Source organism: Pseudonaja textilis, chromosome 14 (genome assembly GCF_049901715.1).
Source record: "Pseudonaja textilis isolate UNSWEBS1 chromosome 14, rPseTex1.2, whole genome shotgun sequence".
Taxonomy (NCBI): domain Eukaryota; kingdom Metazoa; phylum Chordata; class Lepidosauria; order Squamata; family Elapidae; genus Pseudonaja; species Pseudonaja textilis.
Window position 1 is genome coordinate 17,061,175 of NC_142003.1, and position 21,014 is coordinate 17,082,188.

At 37.5% G+C, this 21,014-nt stretch overlaps 1 protein-coding gene across 7 annotated transcripts in view; it reads right to left on the minus strand.

Moving 5' to 3' along the window:
- Positions 1-21,014, minus strand: part of RBFOX1 (RNA binding fox-1 homolog 1) — a 1,842,789-nt gene that overhangs the window by 1,040,071 nt on the left and 781,704 nt on the right. For all 7 annotated transcript variants that reach the window (XM_087912645.1, XM_087912641.1, XM_087912643.1 and 4 more), the window contains exon 4: positions 17,683-17,745. In XM_087912645.1, the coding sequence (XP_087768771.1) occupies positions 17,683-17,745 (63 nt within the window). The remainder of the gene's footprint in view (positions 1-17,682; positions 17,746-21,014) is intronic.

Consider the following 21,014-nt stretch of genomic DNA (forward strand, 5'->3'; position numbering starts at 1 on the left):
TTTGACACTCTGAGAGAACACGCAAGAACACGTCAAATCCTCTTCTACATCATTTATTCCCTTCATCCGAGAATCCTGGGAAGTGCACTTGTCTACATTTGCTATACATTCTTATTTACAAGCCAACCCCTTTTTCATCCTATACCATGACCCACAAAATACGATCTATATTTAGATGAAGGAGATTGTTCAATCTCATCTGTAGAGCTGTGGAAAAGATTAACTGTTAATTTCTCCACAAAAATAGTCCTTGGCATACGTTTGCTCACCCCAGTTACCTGTCAGGTTTGAGATAATATAAAATGCATTTTTCATGAAAGAAAGTGAAAGTCTGTGATTTCCTTTAAAACACACAAATAGAGGGAAAAAAAACCCGAATAAAAGGCAATTCCATTATTTTTCTATGTTGTGTATGTGTTTGTTCATTTATTTTAATTGTATATTCAATAAAGTTTGTTTTAAAGCACACAAATATACTGTATTCCGAGGGAATAAATCTTTAATGTTTGGTCTAATAGTGGAAAGAAGGCCAATGCAATGGATGTGCACTTCTGAATTTGAAACTGAATTAAATTTGGCAGGATTGTTGAATACTAGAACATATCATCAGTAAGGTCGGAAGAGACCCTGGAGGTGTTTGACCCCCTACTCAAGCAGGAGATTGAAGGAACTAGATATGTCTGGTCTAACAAACAGAAGGATTAGCAGGGAAACAAACAGAAGCAATAGCAAGGGAAGGATACTGCAAAATCTCCATTCCCTCCTCACCCCACTAACCTGCTTTCCAGCTCCATTCTCCTGTGCAGGGCAACCAAAGAAGACCCAGCCAATCAGCTGGGACTCGGGAGGTGGAGAATACATGGGGGCAGGGCCAGTCATAAGTGGGATTTGCTGGTTCTCTGAACTACTCAGAATTTCTGCTACCGGTTCTCCAGAACTGGTCAGAACCTGCTGAAGACCACCTCTGACTTGAGCGGTTGCCATAGGATTGTGACCTGAGTCACAACTCTGTGACCTTTGAGGGCAGGACAAGAAGCTGATTAAAGAGAGATCCAACCTGGAACTAAGAAGAAACTTCCTGACAGTGAGAACAAATCATCCATGGAACATCTTGCATTCAGAAATTGTGGGTGCTACATCATTGGAGCTTTTGAAGAAGAGAGTGGACAGCCATTTGTCTGGAATGGTATAGGGTCTCCTGCTTGAGCTGAGGTTTTGGACTAGATGACCCCCAAGATCCCTTCCACTTCTATTATTCTGTGTCCTATGATGCTGAGAACAATGCTCATATCTTAAAAGTAAATTGATGCAGAATTCACCTCTATCTGGAAACCATTTCTAGATTATAATGTAACGACATGGATCTCTGTATCCTCCAATATTATTATACTGATAGGGGATCCACTATTTCCTTTAGATTGTTCAACTTTGATTCAAGGAGTTTAGGGTAACCTGCTAATAGTTACTTTGGTTTTATTCCTAGAACTGGGGCATAAAGATGTAATTAACCACAGTTTCTCAGTTAAAATCCTACACACAGCTTATTTACTGTCTATGTTTATACATGCATCAAAGGACCAGAATAGATACATAAACTTTCATCTTCCCAATTTTCATTTTACAATTAACTTAGCATAGCTTTACTGAATGTCCCTCATGGCTCTTGTGTTATATACACAGCGAAAGATACTCATAGATATTCAGTGTACTTTGGTTTTGTAGGTTAAAGCTATTTTGTTTTAGATGGTTAAAATAATTCATAGAAGACTAGGCCCGAAGCATATTCTTGTGAAGTTGTCTGTATTAATTGGAATTAGTTTTCACAGGATTGCTTGCAGGTCATCTCAGCAGCCACTGTTTTTTACCGCCTTGATGAAACATATACATAATTTAGAAGTTTTATAGAGACAAAATACAAAATAGTAACTATGCAAAACTAACACAATTGTATTTACATATTTACAGAAAACCTGAGACTTTTCATATTTTCCCCCAGACATAGTTCTATATCTACTTTGGCTATGAACTCCATATCCAGGTATTAATATTTGGTTGAAAAAAAATCCTAACATCATAACAAGAACCCAAAGTTTAGTTCTTAGATGTTGAACTTGAAATTTCTACTTCTCTAAGTTTCTTTACTTATCAACAAACTTCCATATGCATGTTACATTATATCACCAAAAAATGCCAACATCTCTTTTTATGCCTTTACGTTTTTGTGTTGTCTTTAGCTTAATGATCTGTTTACTTTTTAATGAATTGCACCCATCTAAAAGAGATGCACCCATCTAAAAGATGCACCCATCTTAATTGATGAAATTGTAACACACTGAGTTATAACTACATGAGAAATAAAATTATTATTCCTGCTAAGGAGACCAGTATAAACTCTAAAAGAAATAATACTTCAATACCATTGTAGTGAAAAATACTCAATGTGCCGTCATTTCTTTTCCTTATAAGCAATATTGAGATGAATAATTACTTAGAAGAGCTGTTGGAGGAAGGGCGGATTTAACCCTGAGCCAACAATGGACGACATATGGACTACGAATTGTAAAAATGCTCATTACCCTCACAAGAAATTCCTTTGCTACCAAAAATGGAGCGTTCTTTATGCCTCTAGATTATATCACATATCAATTATCCTATCCTATAATGTAGTAAAGGAAGAAATAAAACTCCAAGAACATTATTAAAGTTCACTCTTCGATTGTAAATCCATCCGGATAGCTCCACAGTGCAACCCTTCCTGTATTTGCCATTTAACCGATTTTTAGAATGACTGACATGTTCTAATGAGCACCTAAACAATGGAAAGAAGATTCCAGCAAGAGAGAATACCTTTCTCTTAAAAGGGCAGCCTAGGAAAGTTTATAAGTGTGGTTGGTTGCCTGGGTTATCTGCCCGTCTATGAATGATTTCTGCAGTTGGCATACTGAAAAGGAGCTAGGCTGATACACATATAACAAATGACTTTATGCTTAGAAGCATTTCACTCTTGTTTCTGAAATCTGGAGACACCAAGAGAATCATGGTTGCTGTACAAGACTTTTTAATTAGACATTTTCCATAGTTATCAATCTTCACAACTTGCTTTGGGGAAAAGGGCTGCAAGTTCAGGAGAGGAGACAAACTGTGGAAAAATTAGTTTGTTGCAGCTTTAATGGCCTTTATCTCAGAATATTCAGAACAAGCACAAATAGCACAGTTGAACAGACTATCAAGTATTCACCTTAACTGTACACATGGACACATGCTTTCACAGACACACTCACAAGTATATGCAAACCTAAGTAAATGGTAATTTGTATGGCAGCAAGTTGAGTAGATCTGAAATTCAGAAAATTGAGAAAGACTGAAATCCAATGCTAGAATTATAAATCTGATGCCATCTTATTTATTCTCTTTCTTCATTGCTATCTGGAAAGCAGATGTGAACCAAAGTTCACATTTCAGGATAAAAAAACATATCTAAATCACCTTTTTTTTCTCTGTGTGTGTGAACACCTATGTACATGCTTTTAATAAGAAATTATAAGCTGACTTGAGAAAAAAGGAGGACTGAAGAACAAAGCATGTGCAAAACTAAAAAAGAACATACTTTGTACAGATTTTTATGTTCAAATATGTTTGTTACCTTTTCTGTGTTGCTTTATTGCAATGTATGTATTACATTCTATTGTGATTGAATCAGATAATGGTAGTTTATTTTCACACAAGTGTTTTGATGGCAGCAATTAATTTTGACAGAACTATGCTAACAACTTTGAACAAACAATAAATTGATCAATAATTTTTCTTTATTTTCAACCACATCTGCCTGGAATTTTGGAAACTGAAGCTCCAAGAAAACAATACAGCACTTAGCAATAGTACTTAAGACTTACATACTGCCCCATAGTGCTTTACAGCACTCTCTGGCTGGTTTACAGAGTCAGCCCATTGCCCCCAAACAATCTAGGTCCTCATTTTACTGACCTTGGAAGGATGGAAGGCTGGATCAACCTTAAGCCGGTTGGGATACACTCCTGTTTCAGTCAGCCTGCAATACATTCTAACCACTGTGCCACCACATCAGATAGATAGATGATGATAAAGAAATGATAGATGACAGACAGACGGACGGACGGACGGACGGATGGATGATAGATGATAGATGACAGATGACAGATGGATGGATGGATGGATGGATGGATGGACAGATAGACAGATAGACAGACCATAGATAAATATATTATGATAGATAGATAGATAGATAGATAGATAGATAGATAGATAGATAGATAGATAGATAGACAGACAGACAGACAGACAGACATGAGAGACAGAGAGACAGAGAGAGGGAGCAAGAGGGAGATATGGATGGATAGATATGGATCAATGGATAGATAGATAGATAGATAGATAGATAGATAGATAGATAGATAGATAAATAGAAATAGTACTTAGACTTATATACCACTTCACAGTTCTTTACAGCCTTCTCTAAGTGGTTTAAAGAGACAGCCATTTCCCCCCCAACAATCCGGGTCCTCATTTTACTGACCACGGAAGGATGGAAGGCTGAGTCAACCCTGAGCCATCTGAGATCAAACTCCTGGCATTTCCCCCAACAATCCGGGTCCTCATTTTACCGACCTCGGCAGGATGGAAGGCTGAGTCAACCCTGAGCCATCTGAGATCAAACTCCTGGCACAGTCAGCCTGCAACATTGCCTTCTAACCACTGTGCCACGACACAGTGGTTAGAACAAAAAACTCTAGGTAATCTCTAAACACGTTTAGAACATTTCTTTCATAGCCACATTTTCAATATGGCTCTGTCCAAATTTGTCTAAGTCTTTTAGTTCTCCCTACATTGCTTTTAGAAGCCGTCCTTTCTGCATATTTTTATACATTTAAGAGATTTCATAGGTAAAGTTTGAAAGGCTGCTAACATATTCAAGATAAGCCTCTTTTCTCTCATGGTAGATCTTTGATTATATGCTTTTCTAGGGCAAGCCTTGCAATATCATTATGGTGTCCGATGTTATATAATGAGGCAAAATTAGTTCTTTGACAAAAACTGAAGTGTTTTCATGAGCATATAGAATAAAACTTATTCAGGGCATTATACCACAACCTAAGAAAACAGAATGCAATCTACATTTAAAAAAGAAATACCAAACTGAATAAATCTGAAACCTCTCACTTTCATTTCAAAAAATGCTTGTATGTTTCACACTACAACCAATAATAAAGAAAAAGAAAATCATCAGAGCCTCTGAAATCAAATAACAATTAATTTCATCATAATGTAACTCGAGAAAGAGTGCAGAGAAGAGCAACAAAGATGATTAGGGGTCTGGAGGCTACAATCCACCAGTTTGCTACAATCATTTTCATAATCCAGCTATTGCTTCCAATTGTGTGTATAAATTCACTGCTACAGTTGAATATAAATAATGGATAAACAGTATAATACAATTGTTAATGGGGAGGCTGAAAATTGATCTAAGAGTTTCTTAGCTGGCCTTGTCATGCCCCTCTTGGACTCCAAGGGAGAGATGGAACAGCTGACAGGGAGTGGGAATATGGCTCTGGTGGTTGTGGAGGAAACTGGGGAAGAGCACAGGCCGGATGGGCATTCAGAGGAAGACCCAGGCCCATGCTCTCTTCATCCTAGGGCACGCAGGGAAGAGCAAATAAGGGAGAAATGTGAGTGGCATGGTCTATGGGGGAGGAAGGGGCCCTGATCCCCTTCATGGGCTGCAGCTGGGAGGACTGGTTTAAAGGACAAACTGTGCATGGCAAAGTTGCTGGAAGCAAAGTGTGCATTCTTGTTGGAGCTTATCTGTATTTTGGCTTCCTCCCTGCTGCGTTATCTGGTAGAAGTCTGCAATTATCCTTGCCTGCCATAGTATGATTTGTGTTGGTTTTTTTATTTTGAATTAACTTTACTTTGGGTATGGACTGCATTTAATCCCTCCATAAACTGTTTTCTTTACGAGTTTGATATCCAGCCGAGGATAATCGGACAATGGGGCCAAGTTGGAGGCATTAAAGGGACTTTCTTCTATTTATGTGACTTGGTTATTTTTGTGTCACGCCATGGGTCATCACTGGCCTATTTAAAAATGCAGATAGTCCTTGACTTACAACAATTTATTTAGTGACCGTTCAAGCTACACTGAAAAAAGTGACCATTTTTCACACTTCCCACCATTGCAGCATCTGTACAGACACATGATCAAAATTCAGACATTTAGCAACTGAACTCATATTTATGACAGTCACCATGTCTTGGGGTACTGTGATCCCCTTTTGAGACCTTCTGACAAGCAAAATCAATGGGGAAACCAGATTCACTTAATGACCTTGTTACTAACTTAACGGCAGTGATTCACTCAACAACTGTGGCAAGAGTATGTGCTGAAATGAGTAGATTGACATTTGAAATCAGAGAACAAGAAGATAAACAATTTTATAAAATTTGGGACCTTTTCTATCAATGGTTGGATGATAAAATACAATAATAGAATATTTAGAATTTTAGATAATAATGAATATATAAAGAGATTTTTTTTCTTTCTTATTTAATATCACATTTATAAAATGTCTTTGGGATAGATTTGGTATGATTATATTATTTGTTATAAAATAAATTAAGTAAATTATAGTTATCTCGTAAAGTATGAATGAATAAAATTATAGTCAAATGATTGTTTGATAGTGATACTAGGGTATATAATTTTTGATTGATAATATGAGTTATGTAATGTAACTGTAATTGAGACTACGAAATGAATGCACAAAAACTGGTAAACCAACCGACACACTGTTGGTATATTTATGAAAGAAAGCTGGATGTTTTTATGTTTTGTTTGTTTGTTTTTAAAAACTAATAAAATTGTTTTAAAAAAAACTATGGCAAAAAGGTAATAAAAGGGAGGAAATTTCAGTTAACAAATGTTTCACTTAACACTGAACGTGTTCCGGGTTCAATTGTGGCGGTAAGTTGAGGACTACCTATATAGGAAGCTAGCTTACATTGCTGCATCAAATAATAATCCCATGCAATTTAGAAATGGTTTGGGACAACTGGCACTATTTTCAATGTTTTTCATCAGTAGCCTTCTTAATCCCAACCCTATGTAGAAACAATGCTGCTGAAAATTTTACCCAGAACATTTTGCTTGCAAAACAAGTCATCTACATGCAAATTACAGGACTTAAATGAGCTATATTCATTAAATTAATTAAACTATATTTTTCATTTCATTCTAATCTCCACATTACAGGAATTCTTGAACATACTCAAGAGTGAGATTTTTTTATACTTTATTAAAGAAAGCTATGATTAATTATAACTCTACAAAAATATTACTTTTTAATTAATTTCCTTATATAATAATGTCCGCTTCAAAACCTAAGAATAGCTTCCAAAATTAAATAGGCGTGGTCTTAATGATTTAAAAACTGCCGTTGTTGATTAAAAGTGAAGAAACAACATCAAACATTAAGCCAAATGTCTTCGACTCTTGTTAGCATTTCACAGAGTCAAATGGCTCAATTTTCTTAAAAGCAGCACTTCAATAGTTTTCTTTCTAATATTTTAATACCCCCAATCCCGACTTCTAGCTGAGCAGATGCCAATTAATTAATGTGGAATTTTAAACAGCATTTCACTTTTACTCTTCTGGGTAAAAGAAGTTAAACTGTTTACTTATAAACAATTCCAACAGAACTTAAAAGCACCAGGTGTTATGCAACCAGAGTCATAAAAAAAAAAAAAAACTATTCAGAGATTACTCTGAAAGCCAGGGATGTTGTTATTTGGTTGTTGTTTTTTAAAACCGTACTTTCTACAATTGCAAATTTATATATGGGCAAGTTCTCCCTATTTAAATGTGTGGCGGAAGGCACTACCTTGAAAACAATGGCGAATGTTCTCCAAACTGCAAAGAAGAATTTAAAAAGGAGATGCCACAATGATTCCAAGAGACTAAAAGACAATAATAATAATAATAATAATAATAATAATAATAATAATAATAATAATAATAAGAAGAAGAAGAAGAAGAAGAAGAAGAAGAAGAAGAAGAAGAAGAAGAAGAAGAAGAAGAAGAAGAAGAAGAAGAAGAAGAAGAAGAAGAAGAAGAAGTAGTGATGAAATTGCTCAAATGGGAACGGGAAAAAATATTTTAGAGGAGAGGCCAAACTTCTATTGGTCTCTCTCCCCATTTTCTACCAATGTTCTCTTTAATGCAAGCACAAGGCTAGATGGAACGGACAGCCAAATATATTTAATCTGGTGTGGAAGAAAGAGCTCATGCAGGAGTAAGGGATTGTAAGGATTGGAAATCAATAGCTCACACTCATTTACTCCTGATCAGAAGATGATTTGAGGGGAATATCAAAGCCGCCCTTTTCCGCTGCACAAAGTCAATTCATTTTACTTTTATTTCCCTTTTGCCACATGAGCTGACCCTTGCAAGGTGCTGAAAAATCAAAGATTTCTACCAGACCGACTTTTCTTGTTCTTTTGATGTGTGCCCTGATCTTCTGGAGCCTGGGTGAATCAAAAAACAGCAAACTTTCTAACGGGCACAATTAAGGAGAAGGGAAAAATTAACAGCAAGCAGAGGGGGCGGGAGAGAAAAACAGGCCTTTTGATTCACCGTTCAAATTAAAAAAGGAATTATCTCTCAAAGGAAGGTGACATAGTCTTAGCACAATCCAATGATACTTTGCTGGTTTCAAAAACTGCCTTCCTCCACCGGCACCTTGCCACCTGCTCCTTGGGTGTGCTGTGAAAACACGGCAGAATGCCATCTGTTCAGGGGTGGTGGAGGGAAAATTTTGGCCCTGCTTGTACTCCAGGGAGAGCGACGGCATTTAATCAATCTGCTTGCAATTGCTTTATATGTTTAATGTGTAATGATTCAAGTAGGTCATTGTCACGGACATCTTTTTTTATTAGCGCATTAGACAGCTGCAATCGCACAAGGACCATACATGTATGTATGTATGTATGTATGTATGTATGTATGTATGTATGTATGGTATTCAGTTTTGTTTGGGTATTTTCCCACATCTTTATAGTTGTGCTTTTAAAGTTGTAGCGATGTTTCAGCAGAATCTCATCTGTCATCATCAGGCTCATGTGTTGGGTTTGTCTTCGTCGTGTGTGTCAGGCTTTGCAGCCGTTTCTGTTTTAAATTTGGTGCTAGCCTCGTGCTTTGTTTGAATTGCTTTTTCTTCATCCTGATTGGTTGGGAGTCTTGGTTTGTGTTTATTGGTCTTGGAGTTTGTTGTGTTCTGCTTGATTGGTGTTTCTAATATCTTCTGTCTGTTTTATAGTGTTTTTTTTTTTTTTTGTCTTGATTAGCTGGCAACATTGTGTTTTATGTATTGGGGGCTTTCAGCACACCTTGGCTTCCGGTGAATGGCCGGCTGTCGTTTATTAGGAAGCTAGGTTTCATCTGGGTGGCTGGCTGGGGTGTGTTTGGGCTGGAGGTATCAGGGTGTGTCTGGTTGTGCCCAGGTGCTTGCTTGGCTTGTGGTGTGGAGATGTTTTTGTTTGTGAGTGCAGAATTCCAGATAATTGACAGTCTGGTGGAGTTATCTCTTCTATTCATGCTTTCAGGTCATTGTGGATCGTTATTTAGGGCAAGACAGCTGTTCCATAGGTCTGTTCATCTTCTAGGTCTCTATTGTGTCTCAGTGTGTTTTTGTGGATCAGGCCCATGAGTTTGCTTTTGTGGAAGCCGTTGGCTGTCAGTACTTTGGTCAGGGTGCATAGTTCAGTCTTTATGTGTGTCTTCTCTGCCAGGTGTTTGGTTCTGGCAATTAGTGTTTTGGCCACGGAGTTTATCGGTGGTGGGTGGTGGTGGGATTGGGTGTTGAGGTCGCGTTTGGTGTGTGTTTTCTTCTGGTATATGGTGTGTCCTAGTGTGTCATCTGTCTTTTTGTAGATTAGTACATCTAGGAATGGTAATTGTTTGCTTCCGTTTCCATGGTGAATTTGATTTTGGGGTGTGTGCTGTTTAGGTGTGTTAAGAAATTGTTTAGGTTTTCTTTTCCATGGGGCCAAATAACAAATGTGTCACCGATGTATTTTAGCCATAGTTTGGGTTTGTGGGTGGCATTTGCCAGGGCTCTGGATTCAAATTCTTCCATGAACAAGTTTGCAATAATGAGTGACAGTGGTGATCCCATGGGGCCTCGTTCAATCTGCTTGTATCTTTGTCCTTTGTATATGAAATATGTGTTGGTTAAGCAGTGTTCTGCTAGTTCCATGAGGTGTTTGGGTGCTTGGTGTTTGTTTTTTGATGATTTCTAGGGTTTCTTTCACCAGGACTAGAACTCTCCCAACCAATCAGGATGAAGAAAAAACCATTCAAACAAAGCATGAGGCTAGCACCAAATTTAAAACAGAATGGCTGCTAAAGCCTGACACACACGATTAGGAAAAAGCCCAATACAGAAGCCTGAGGATGGCAAAAAAGATTCTGTCGAAATGTCACTATAACTTTAAAAACACAACTATTAAAACGTGGGAAAATACCGGAACTTGAAAACACTTTGGCCTAATAAAGTTGGCATCATTTGGTTCCCTCTAGAAGAGGCAATGCACTTTGGAAGATGGAAAAGTACAGAATTCAGGATCTTGCAGAGAATATCTGGACACAGGTTTTGAAATCTAGAATCAAATTTCTGAACAGGCTGGGTGACCTCAACTTTCACATTTTCCAATCCAGCACCTTATCTAGCAGACCTCCTGTATGCCAGTGGGATCCAAAGAGATAAAGGTTGAGAAAGGGAGAAAAATTATGGGTCAAAAGACACAACAGAGGAAAAATGATGTACCATTGTAGTGTTGATTTTTGCTGTGAAACTAACACATAAACAAGGGAGTTTGGTGGGGTCCCATTGGAGGTATGGCACCTCCTCCTTGGGCACACCTTGTTCCCTCCCTCTCCCTATCCCACTTAGTTTTATTTTGATTGCACTTTTAAATTCGAGGTCCTTATTTATTCTCTTAATGTTTTATACTGCGTTGTATCCAATGTCTGTAAGATGCTTATAGTTACCTTCGGCAAGATAGACAGCATACAAGTTTGATAAATAATGGTAATAATAAACGCCACCGTTTTCTTTTCTTTTTATGAAAAGTGCTGGTTCAATGTGAAACCTGAAAGCAGAAATGATCAAATTTTCCTCTATTTAGCTCCAAGTGGAGAGGAGAAAACCTAAAGGGCTCCTGCCTTCCAATCATTCATGTCCATACCTCATTTATGAGCTTTGATGTCGAAACGCCCAGGCAAGGTGAGGAGATGGGGATAATGTTAGATAGGGCCATCCCTTGCCTTCCACCATGCTCTCTAAATGTACGGAAGATTCAGAGCTGATTTATATTTCCTACACAAAACTCTCACTGGGTAGAACTAATAAATAAATAAATGCAGCTTATTAACATTAAATAAGTAGCCAAATCTCCATCCACCATGTTAGGTACACTCTTTTCCACCTCTTCTAGAAAGCAAGGGCATCAGAGAGTAAGACATTTGTTTATTGGAATAGAACTAGTAAGCTCATTTAAAAACATATTGCTTTAAATATGCTTTAAATTAAATATGCTGTTTCGATTTTTGAAGCGGGCAAAATTTGTATATACTTAATAGGAATTTACCACACAAAACGCACAAACTTAAACAGGAGTGTTTTTGACAAAATTCACATATCCTGCCACACAACAATATGATGGCTGGGCTTTGGTTTAGCCTGTGGAATGAATCCATGCTTTGTAAACTTAGGTTTAACATTGTGTGTGATTGCAACATCCTATAATTAAGTAAGATTTGACACTTTCTTAATCTGCGTAAGTGCTATCTAATCCAGGTGCTGTTTAGTTTGTTGCTATAAAATGAAAAATACGAAATTCGAAGCAGCTGCTGTTCTTTTTGTACAAAATGACCTTGGAATAGTCCTTGAAATGGACACTAAAATATTTTCAAATGGAAAATCCTCCCCATACAGTTCAGTGTATATCACTGTATTTTTCCTTATGCTTTTCCTCCCCAAGGAATTAGGTGTCACTTCACCAAATCAGGAAATGAACACAGCACTTTGAAGATTGGGGTGCGGGGGGGAGAGAAAAACAACAACCTGAGTTTGTTAAATTTCTTGGCGCCATCATAAACATTCAAATTTCACATCTCAACTTACTTGCAGATGCCTGCCAAGGATCTAATTATAGAAGCCATTTTTTGGTCTGAAACACACTCATGCATTTTTAACAACCCTTGAAAATATTGAAGAAAACTGTCTTTTCACCGAGCTTTTTGATAGGTTACCTGCCTCGGTGTTTCCTAAAATATAAGCCATTTTATAAATTGCTAATGTACTACACGTGTAGGTCATGTCGCAGGTGACTGGGATAAAATGCCTAGCCATATGGTGGACTTAGCAGTCAGCACATCTACATTCTCTGTAACTAGGCAACCTCCTGGATTCCAGTCTCAGCTCAGTTAAATAACAACCAGCCCTTAGCCTTGGAAAAAGTATTGATATTCAAAGTGCCCGTCTGGTTCCAATCACAAGGGGAAACACTGGCACTAATTAGACATACTGAAATTGGGCATTATTCAAGTTTTCTCCAACATTGAGGGTCATTGTTTTCCCTAGCGTTGGGTTCCACACCAAGACAAGGACATCAATCTCAGTTCTCCAGATGGTGAACCCCTTCATCAGCTGTTTCCTTAACTCAGCCCTACATATAATCAGGTGTAACTCAACCAGGCTAAAACTTGCATGACAGAGAAGAGCAAAACTTTATACACAACAGAGGGTTCATTCTTTGCAATGTAAAGGAACCTGTTGTGGCCCCTCCAGCAGCTGAATCAGATGAGAAGGTGGTGTGGGAGTTGGGGTCAGCATCAGGGCAAACCGAGAGCTCCAAGGGGGAAGAAGGAATGGAGCTGGCAGAGAGAGGGAGAGAGAGAGAGAGAGAGAGAGAGAGAGAGAGAGAGAGGCTGTCCATCAGCCCTCATATGGAGAGTCAACAGCCTCCAGATTTGGAGTGGCTGATGAGGAAGAGGAGGAATGGCTGGGTCCAGTGCCTGATGCGCAGAAGGCAGAGGAGAGGAGAGCAGTGGAAATCTATGGGTCGATCCTTGGGACAGAAGCCCCACCTTAGCTCTGGGGATAAAAGGCAGGGGGTGGAGATGAATAGGTGTGGCAGAGAAGTATCCGTCACTCTGCTGGACAGCCTGCATTGACAGAGGAACTTTTTGTCAGGGCTGCTGGCACTCCTAATAAAGGAATCATTAACTACAGAGGGTTTGTCATGTTTGGGAGCCGGTCAGTACAGAACCCATATTCTAGACTTCAGATTCTAATCTTTTCTTCTCTGTTATTGGAGTTACTGGGCGTTTGGCCATTATCTTCGTGGTGTAGGGCAGAGGTGGGGAATGATGACCCCTGTATGACTTGTGGACTTCGGCTCCCAGAATTCCTGAGCCAGCCATAGAATAGGAGGCTCAGGAAATCTGGGATTTGAAGTCCACAAGTCATAAAAAGGCCATTGTTCCTGTTCTGACCCAAACCCTTTTCCAATAAAACAAACACAAACCAAAGAGAACAGAAACCTTTTAATGATTCTTACGAATCCCCAGTTAGAAGGCTGCTGCAAACTAATTAACTTTGATAAGCATGAGCCTCGCCAAACTGTGTGAGGCTGCCAAGAATAGCAATTTTACAACACAAGAGTCTTCAAATACCAACTTAAGATACTGCAATGTCCACAAGGCTGAGTTTCAAAACGTCTTTGCTTCCTACAAAGAACATTCGCTTTACAGCTGGCTTTTATCTTGTTGAAGGAGGGGCCATTACCTTGCAGCCTTACTCCAGAGTCGCCCGTGCTGCTGCAGCTGCTCTTTCCTGTGAGCAATCCTATGTGCATGCGCCCTTGGCACAGTCTCCTCAGGAACCTCCTCATAGCTGCTGTCAGCCCTCACAATCTCTGAAGGCAGCAGTCCACTCCCTAATGGTCCTGGCCCCTCATCTGAGTCCTTGCTCTCCTCAGCTGTCCAAACCTGCTGCTGGCTAACCGCAACACTTCTCCACCCCTGCTGTAGAGAAACAGCTGATCTTTGCCGACAGAACAGTTCTCTTTCTACACTGGCAACACAGCCGTTACACCTCATACCCTCCAGTCAGCATTATAAAGATATTAAAATTTAATAACTGGAGATAAATTGTTGGCGTCTCACAGTGTCATACTAATCAGCTCAGGGACTGCTATCTCCCCTATGCTGGGGACTTAATCTCCCTTCTGCCTCTTTGGTGGCAGAAATTATCTTTCACTGTTTTTCCTTCTTCTTGTCAAATCCTGCTAACTGCCATATGACTGTTCTATGACAGATGGCACTGCTGGTGGGAGAGACTGAAAAATAAGTAAAAAGTAACTGGTGCACCAAGGAACAAAAAGAACGAGATTTGTAAGAATTTTTTGAATGGAACTGCTTCTAATTTCTAATCTCGTCAACAAGTGTTTTCTTTACATGCAAAATGCTTGCAGGAGTTATGGATAGAACATTTGCGCATTGTGTTTGTCATTACAAATGAGCTTTGGGTACTTGGATGATTTTTCAAAATGTACTCTGGGGAAGCCTGGCATTTGCTCAGGATATTATTGGGAAGATCAGGAGTGATAAATTTGTCCATTCTCACCAATCTCCCATGTCAGCAGGAAGCGATAGAATCCCAGGAAGAAACAGACAGGCAAAAGCAGATCCTACAAATTTCCATATGGCCTGTCATTTATATACACCACAGATGGCCCTTGCACGAATATGGAAATGTGCCATCAGTCTTTGGTAGACTAACTGATGTGGAAGTGGATTTCTGACTTTTTAAAAAGTATTATTCATTTATTTACAATCCATCTTGTGGTTTAAGTTTGCAAACATGAGAATATCTGTTATCTTCGTAGTGGAGGAATAATGAGCAGGTGAACTGATTTGATGTTTTATTATTCCTATGGTTTTATGTATTTTTTTCCCCAAAATCCATCACTCTGCTAAACAAATAATTCCCTCAACACTGTCCAACTATTTACAAAGTCTGCACTACTATTACTATTAATCTTCTCATCACTCCTTATTACCCATCCCCTCCCACTTGTGACTGTATGACCGTAACTTTGTCACTTGTATCCTTACTATTTTTATTGGCTGTTTCCTAGTATGATTTGATTGCTTATTGTACCCTATGACTATCATTAAGTGTTGTACGTTATGATTCTTGATTCTTAACAAATGTACCTTTTCTTTATGTATACTGAGAATATTTGCATCAAGACAAATTCCTTGTGCGTCCAATCACACTTGGCCGATAAAGAATTCTATTCTATGTAATGTTTTAATGATATGTTAGGATTGTGGAATTAGCAAAAGCACTTAGACTTATATACCACTTTATAGTGCTTTACAGCACTCTCTGAGCAGTTTACAGAGTCAGCATATCACCCCCAAGAATCTGGGTCCTCATTTTACCAACCTCAAAAGGATGGAAGACTGAGTCAACCTTGAGCCATTCAGAATCAAACTCCTGGAGTGAGCAGTGAGTTAGCCTGCAGTATCACATTTTAACCACTGCACCACCATGGCTCAGTATTTTTTTATTTACAGCGTCCCTAATGCTTGAATATTTAAAACAATATATTGACTGATATTCAGTAGAACAAATTGCCCTTTTATAAACAATTGCTGCATAGAGGTAGAACTCAACTTACAACCACAATTAAGCCCATTTTTTTAGTTGCTAAATGAGAAATCTGTTAAGTTTTGGGCCATTTTATGACTTTTCTTGTCACATCTGTCCACTGACTCACTGCAGTTTTTAAAATATTAACACAGTTGTTAAGGGAACCTGATTTTCCCATTGACTTTGCTTGTTGTAGAGTCGCTAAAGTTGATCACATGACTCCAGGAAATGGCAGCTGTCATAAATGTGAGTCAGTTATCTAGCATCTGAATATAAATCACATGACCATGGGGATGCTGCAATGGTTGTAAAGTGTGAAAAATGGTAGTGTCACTTTTTTTCAGTGCCACTGTCTGTGCAGATACTCAGTCATCCAGGTCATGGTTGTTCCAAACGTGCTTTTTCAAGAGGCAACTGAACTTTCTGGTTTTTCTTTGAAGATGTTTCACTTCTCATCCAAGAAGAAGCTTCTTCAGCTCTGAGAAACAAAACATCTTCAAAGAAAAACCAGAAAGTCTAGTTGCCTCTTGCAAAAGCAGCTTTCAGTGCTATTGTGATTTTGAATGGTCACAAAATGAACTGTTTGTAAGTCGAGGACTATCTGCGAATAAACCAATCCCTGAATTTAAACTAAAACACCATGAAAAATACTCTACTAATCACAGATAAGCCAACTGTTGAAATGTTGGTATATGTTAATATTCACAATTGGCTTTTCAAAGAGTGGTCTATTGCCCACAATATTTTGGTTAAAAATTCAAAGATTGACTTATATGCAAAGGAGCATATCCACAAGTATTTATGGATATTGCAGTGTACTGGATTAAATGTAAAAGAGGGCCAAAGCTGACACTTAACTATTTAAAATTTCAGAGTTTTCCTTTGGGCTTTTTCTGAACTCTAAGGATCAAACTATGGTAAAATTATTTCCATGGGAATTTAATCCAACTTTTTGTTGTTATGTATATTACTTTTTCAACACTATTGTCAAATCTGGTATCCTTTTTAAGGTAGAATGTAGACATGATACACAACATTCTAAATCTAAAATTGTGTATTGAGCCACTGCAATACCTTAACAATCACAAGGCAATTGGTGAATTTAATGTATTGTTTTTATAAGTATGCAGAATGATTCCCAGAAGTAATAATTGCACACACTTTTTACAAAAGCCAATGCCTTCATATCAAATAGCAACAATTCACATCAACTCTAGGCAGAATCTAGGAGGAAGAATTTTGCTTTTCCTCCACAAATACCAGGACACAACATTGTTACACCCTGAAGGAACAAGGAAGAACTAGCATTTTATCAAAGTTATAACAATTCAGGAATTGACCACTGGAAAAGGTCCTTCAAAAGTCCCCAAATCTTGGCTTATAGTATTGAAAGTGTTGTTCAGAGTTTTCCACTTTGAAATATACTGTGAGCATAGGAGATTAATCCAAACTGTTTTGCTGAATCTAATCTAATCTATTCTATTCTAATCTAATTTAATCTATATCTCATTTATTTGTACTGAAAGGGGAGAATTGACTACGGACAACAAAGAGAATTCGACATCAGTAAATTTCAGAGAAACGTCAACAAATTAATCCAAAACAATTGGACAGATATGAATATTACTCTGGATGATTTTTGTTAAAAGGAAGCTTTAAAAATATACATGTGAGAAAAATAAAATAATATGCTTGGATTAACAAATCCCCAAAACAAAACTTTTTAGTAGAGAAACACTCAGAAAGATAACCAATACATAGCATTGATAAATCTGTAAACAATTCAATGTACTGTATAGTTTTTCTGTTATAAAACATTTGCATTGTAATTTTGTCCTTCCCTCTGTGTGTGCATGCTAGTAAATTGAGACTTAAGAATCATAAGAATTAAACAGCATAGTAATATCAAAAGAAGTTTTACACTTACAGAAAGAATGCTTCTCTCCAGAAAACTGTAACTTCCACTTACATTGGGCTTCTCTATGGTTTCCTATAATAAAACACAAAATGCAATACATTATTTCTTTTCATACTATCTTTCCCATGATTCCAAGACCCTTAGAATACTTATGTTTAAAAGAAAACTTATGCATATAAAACTTTTTAAGGGGGAAAGTGAAAAAGATCAGGAATGAAATTTAGCCTCGTTTATTTATTCCTACACATTATCCACCTGGAGATGACAACCCAAGGTTATTTTAACACGCAAACCAAATCACTATAAATGTTTCCTGCATTCTTATTAAGCACAGGATCTTTGTTTCCTGGAAAAATCTCAGGGGAGAATTAAAAGTAATTTCTGAGCAAAAAGACAGAAAGAATGTCTGAATTAGCATGGAGCCATTCATATGTGTGTCCCATTACTAGTAAAGGATGACTACAAATTTCACTAATCTACATTATTTAAGTGAAATATTCAATTTGCACTTAGTGTTCTAATAGTTATTTATTTGCTATTCTTATAGGCTGATGCACCAATATGTTTCCCAATAGTTTCCATATTCCACTTAATATGAAAATAGAAGGAAGTTGAAATCTTTACTTTGCACAAATGGGAAAAATATTTTCTTATTCAAAGAAAATGTATAAACAAACATATATTAGAGAAAATAAATATCACTGTCTGCCTATGGAGATTCTCTGTCATTCAGGTCATGGTTGTCCCAGGGACACTTTTTTTCCTTCTATTTTGAACAAGCATCTTTGGAATATCACTGGTTCTGTCTTGTTCTTAAGACTGCAATCAGATGTGGAAACATGATAGAATGTACTGATGAACTAAGTGAAATTGGCAAAGATTTAGAATGATTTGTCCATTCTTATTAAGAAATGGTTGGTAAAATTGTGTTTTGGAATGGGCTAAGCATTTGTGCAAAGCCAAAGGGTTACAATTCTCACAATCAAAAGGCAAAACACTGGTGTACAATTTGGTGTTCCCTGGTTTTGTTTTGGTCTACTGAATGTACTGATATTCTGCTGAGGATTTTATAGGAAAAAGATCTAGATTTATGGATAAGATTATCCCTCCCTTTCTTGGTCTCTGCATTGGTATTTACAACTTTCATTGCTTAAAAAAATATGAAGGAAATCAGTGGCTAGTAAAATAAGGTATCTGTTTCTTTTTTAATATCATGGCTGGCTAAACGCCCACATGTAAAAAACAACAACAATTTGCCTGGATATTTGAGATCAACGATGCTGATGGCACACAAAGAAGGCTAATAAACACCAGTTAGATGAAGAAAATATATGCAAAATTAATTCTGCATCTTGTACATTTAACCCAATCATTTTCAAAAAACAAAGTGGTGAAATGAGGTAAATAGACAGTTGCTGATCATTTAAATGTCTTCTTTAAAAGTACAGTTATATAATGTTATCAAGGTCTATAATTAGACAACTCTGAATATTTTTTGTGCTTTGAGGCAGCCCCATCAATGTTGTTTGGTCTTGGGTTTAATTTCCTGTCAGCCTTATTAAGAAATCTCTAATGTTTGGGCTATGGTGTAACTGTGATTAAAAATAATCTTCCCAATTATTGTTTGGTACGAGCCAAAACTGCCATGTGTTTTCTCAGCTAACCTCTAAGTTTCTGGCAGTGGTAACTGTGTTTGTAGCAGACTTGATCTGTAAATGAAAACCCAGGGGACACTTCCAAATCTACAGCTCCCTGAGCCTTGCCCATCTGCACTGTCTTTCAAATGGAGATAGTCTCCTATGAACTAGGAAGGAAGTGTTCAGAACCAGCGGGAAGAAAATGTACGTGGAGGTGGAGGTGGGAATATTGATAAATAAATAAATAAATAAATAAATAAATAAATACATACATACATACATACATACATACATACATACATACATACATAAACAAACAAACATGGAACACATATCTGACACTTTATATTTAAATATGCTATAGCTACAGTGATGTTTGGTTAATGTCTCAACGTGTTCGTTGTAATTCCAATTTAATAAAATAACAGAATTGGGAGGGGACCTTCGGGGTATGCTAGTACAACCTCACCAAGAAGAGACACTATGACTATACTATTTCAGACAAATGGTGGTCCAGTCTCTTCTTAAAAACCTCCAGTGATGGAGCACCTGCATCTTCTGGAGGCAAGCCATTCTCTGATTAATTGTTCTGTCAGGTAATTTCTCCTTAGTTCCAGTTTGCTTCTCTCCTTGATTAGTTTCCATCCGTTGCTTCTCGTCCTGCCTTCAGCAGCTTTGATTGCTGTTAAACCTTATCTAGTTCTAAGCTGATGTTGACAGTTGAAAAGTTTCCTTAGTTAAACTGAACCTACACATGTCAGCTTGTTTTTTTGCACCTGACAATACTATTCTGATAGCTGAAAATGCAAATAATATGCAAGCTTTAGTAATGAAAGTCAAGGAGTATACTGAAAAAGGGACCACAATTCACTATAATATGCTTGCTGGGTAGCAATGAAATGCTTGGAAATGTTCTTCAGATGCCAAGCCATGCTACAAAGACCAGAATTATAAACACTGTGGTTTTCCCAGTGACATTCCAGCAGAAACGGCACTTTGAAGGAGGATTGAAAACATCGATGCTTTTGAAAGTTGGACTTTAAAGAAGCAGGATAGAAATTTGGTGATGGAAAAAAGTCTGATAATATCATGGATAATCAATGAAATGAACATACCAAATGGATCATAGAACATGTCGTGTCAGAGTTCTGATTTGAGAAACAAATAATCAGATTCATATTAACATTTTGGACATATTATGCAAAGATTTAGCTCCCTTGATGGGTCCATAATTCTGAATAAAGTGGAAGAAAAGAGAAGATCATGCTGATAGACTCAATTACACTAAAGATGAAGACCAGGTTCGAGCACCAATCATCCTGCAGAAGATCCATCTATATGATCACTAAAAGATGACACAGGCTACATGGCATAACGTTAATAAAAATATAATGTAGTATTTGAGTAATTCCTCTTTAAAAATACTAAGGTCCTGTGACATCAGAATTTTAGAAGCAAGATCAGAGGACACTCACTCCAGTAAGCATGAAAATAGGATTCCTGGCCAAATATTTATTTGTCAGCAGGTAAGCTACCCTAAACCACTAATTATAGTCAGCTTGCATATCAGGGTTAAATATAGCAAATAGCAATAATAAAAAATAAAAAGGCGCAGATTGTAGGTGGATCTTTCAACATCCCTGTCAGTGTTCCAACTAACAAACTCCAAACCAACAAACTCCAAAACAAGCATTTCCTCAAAGT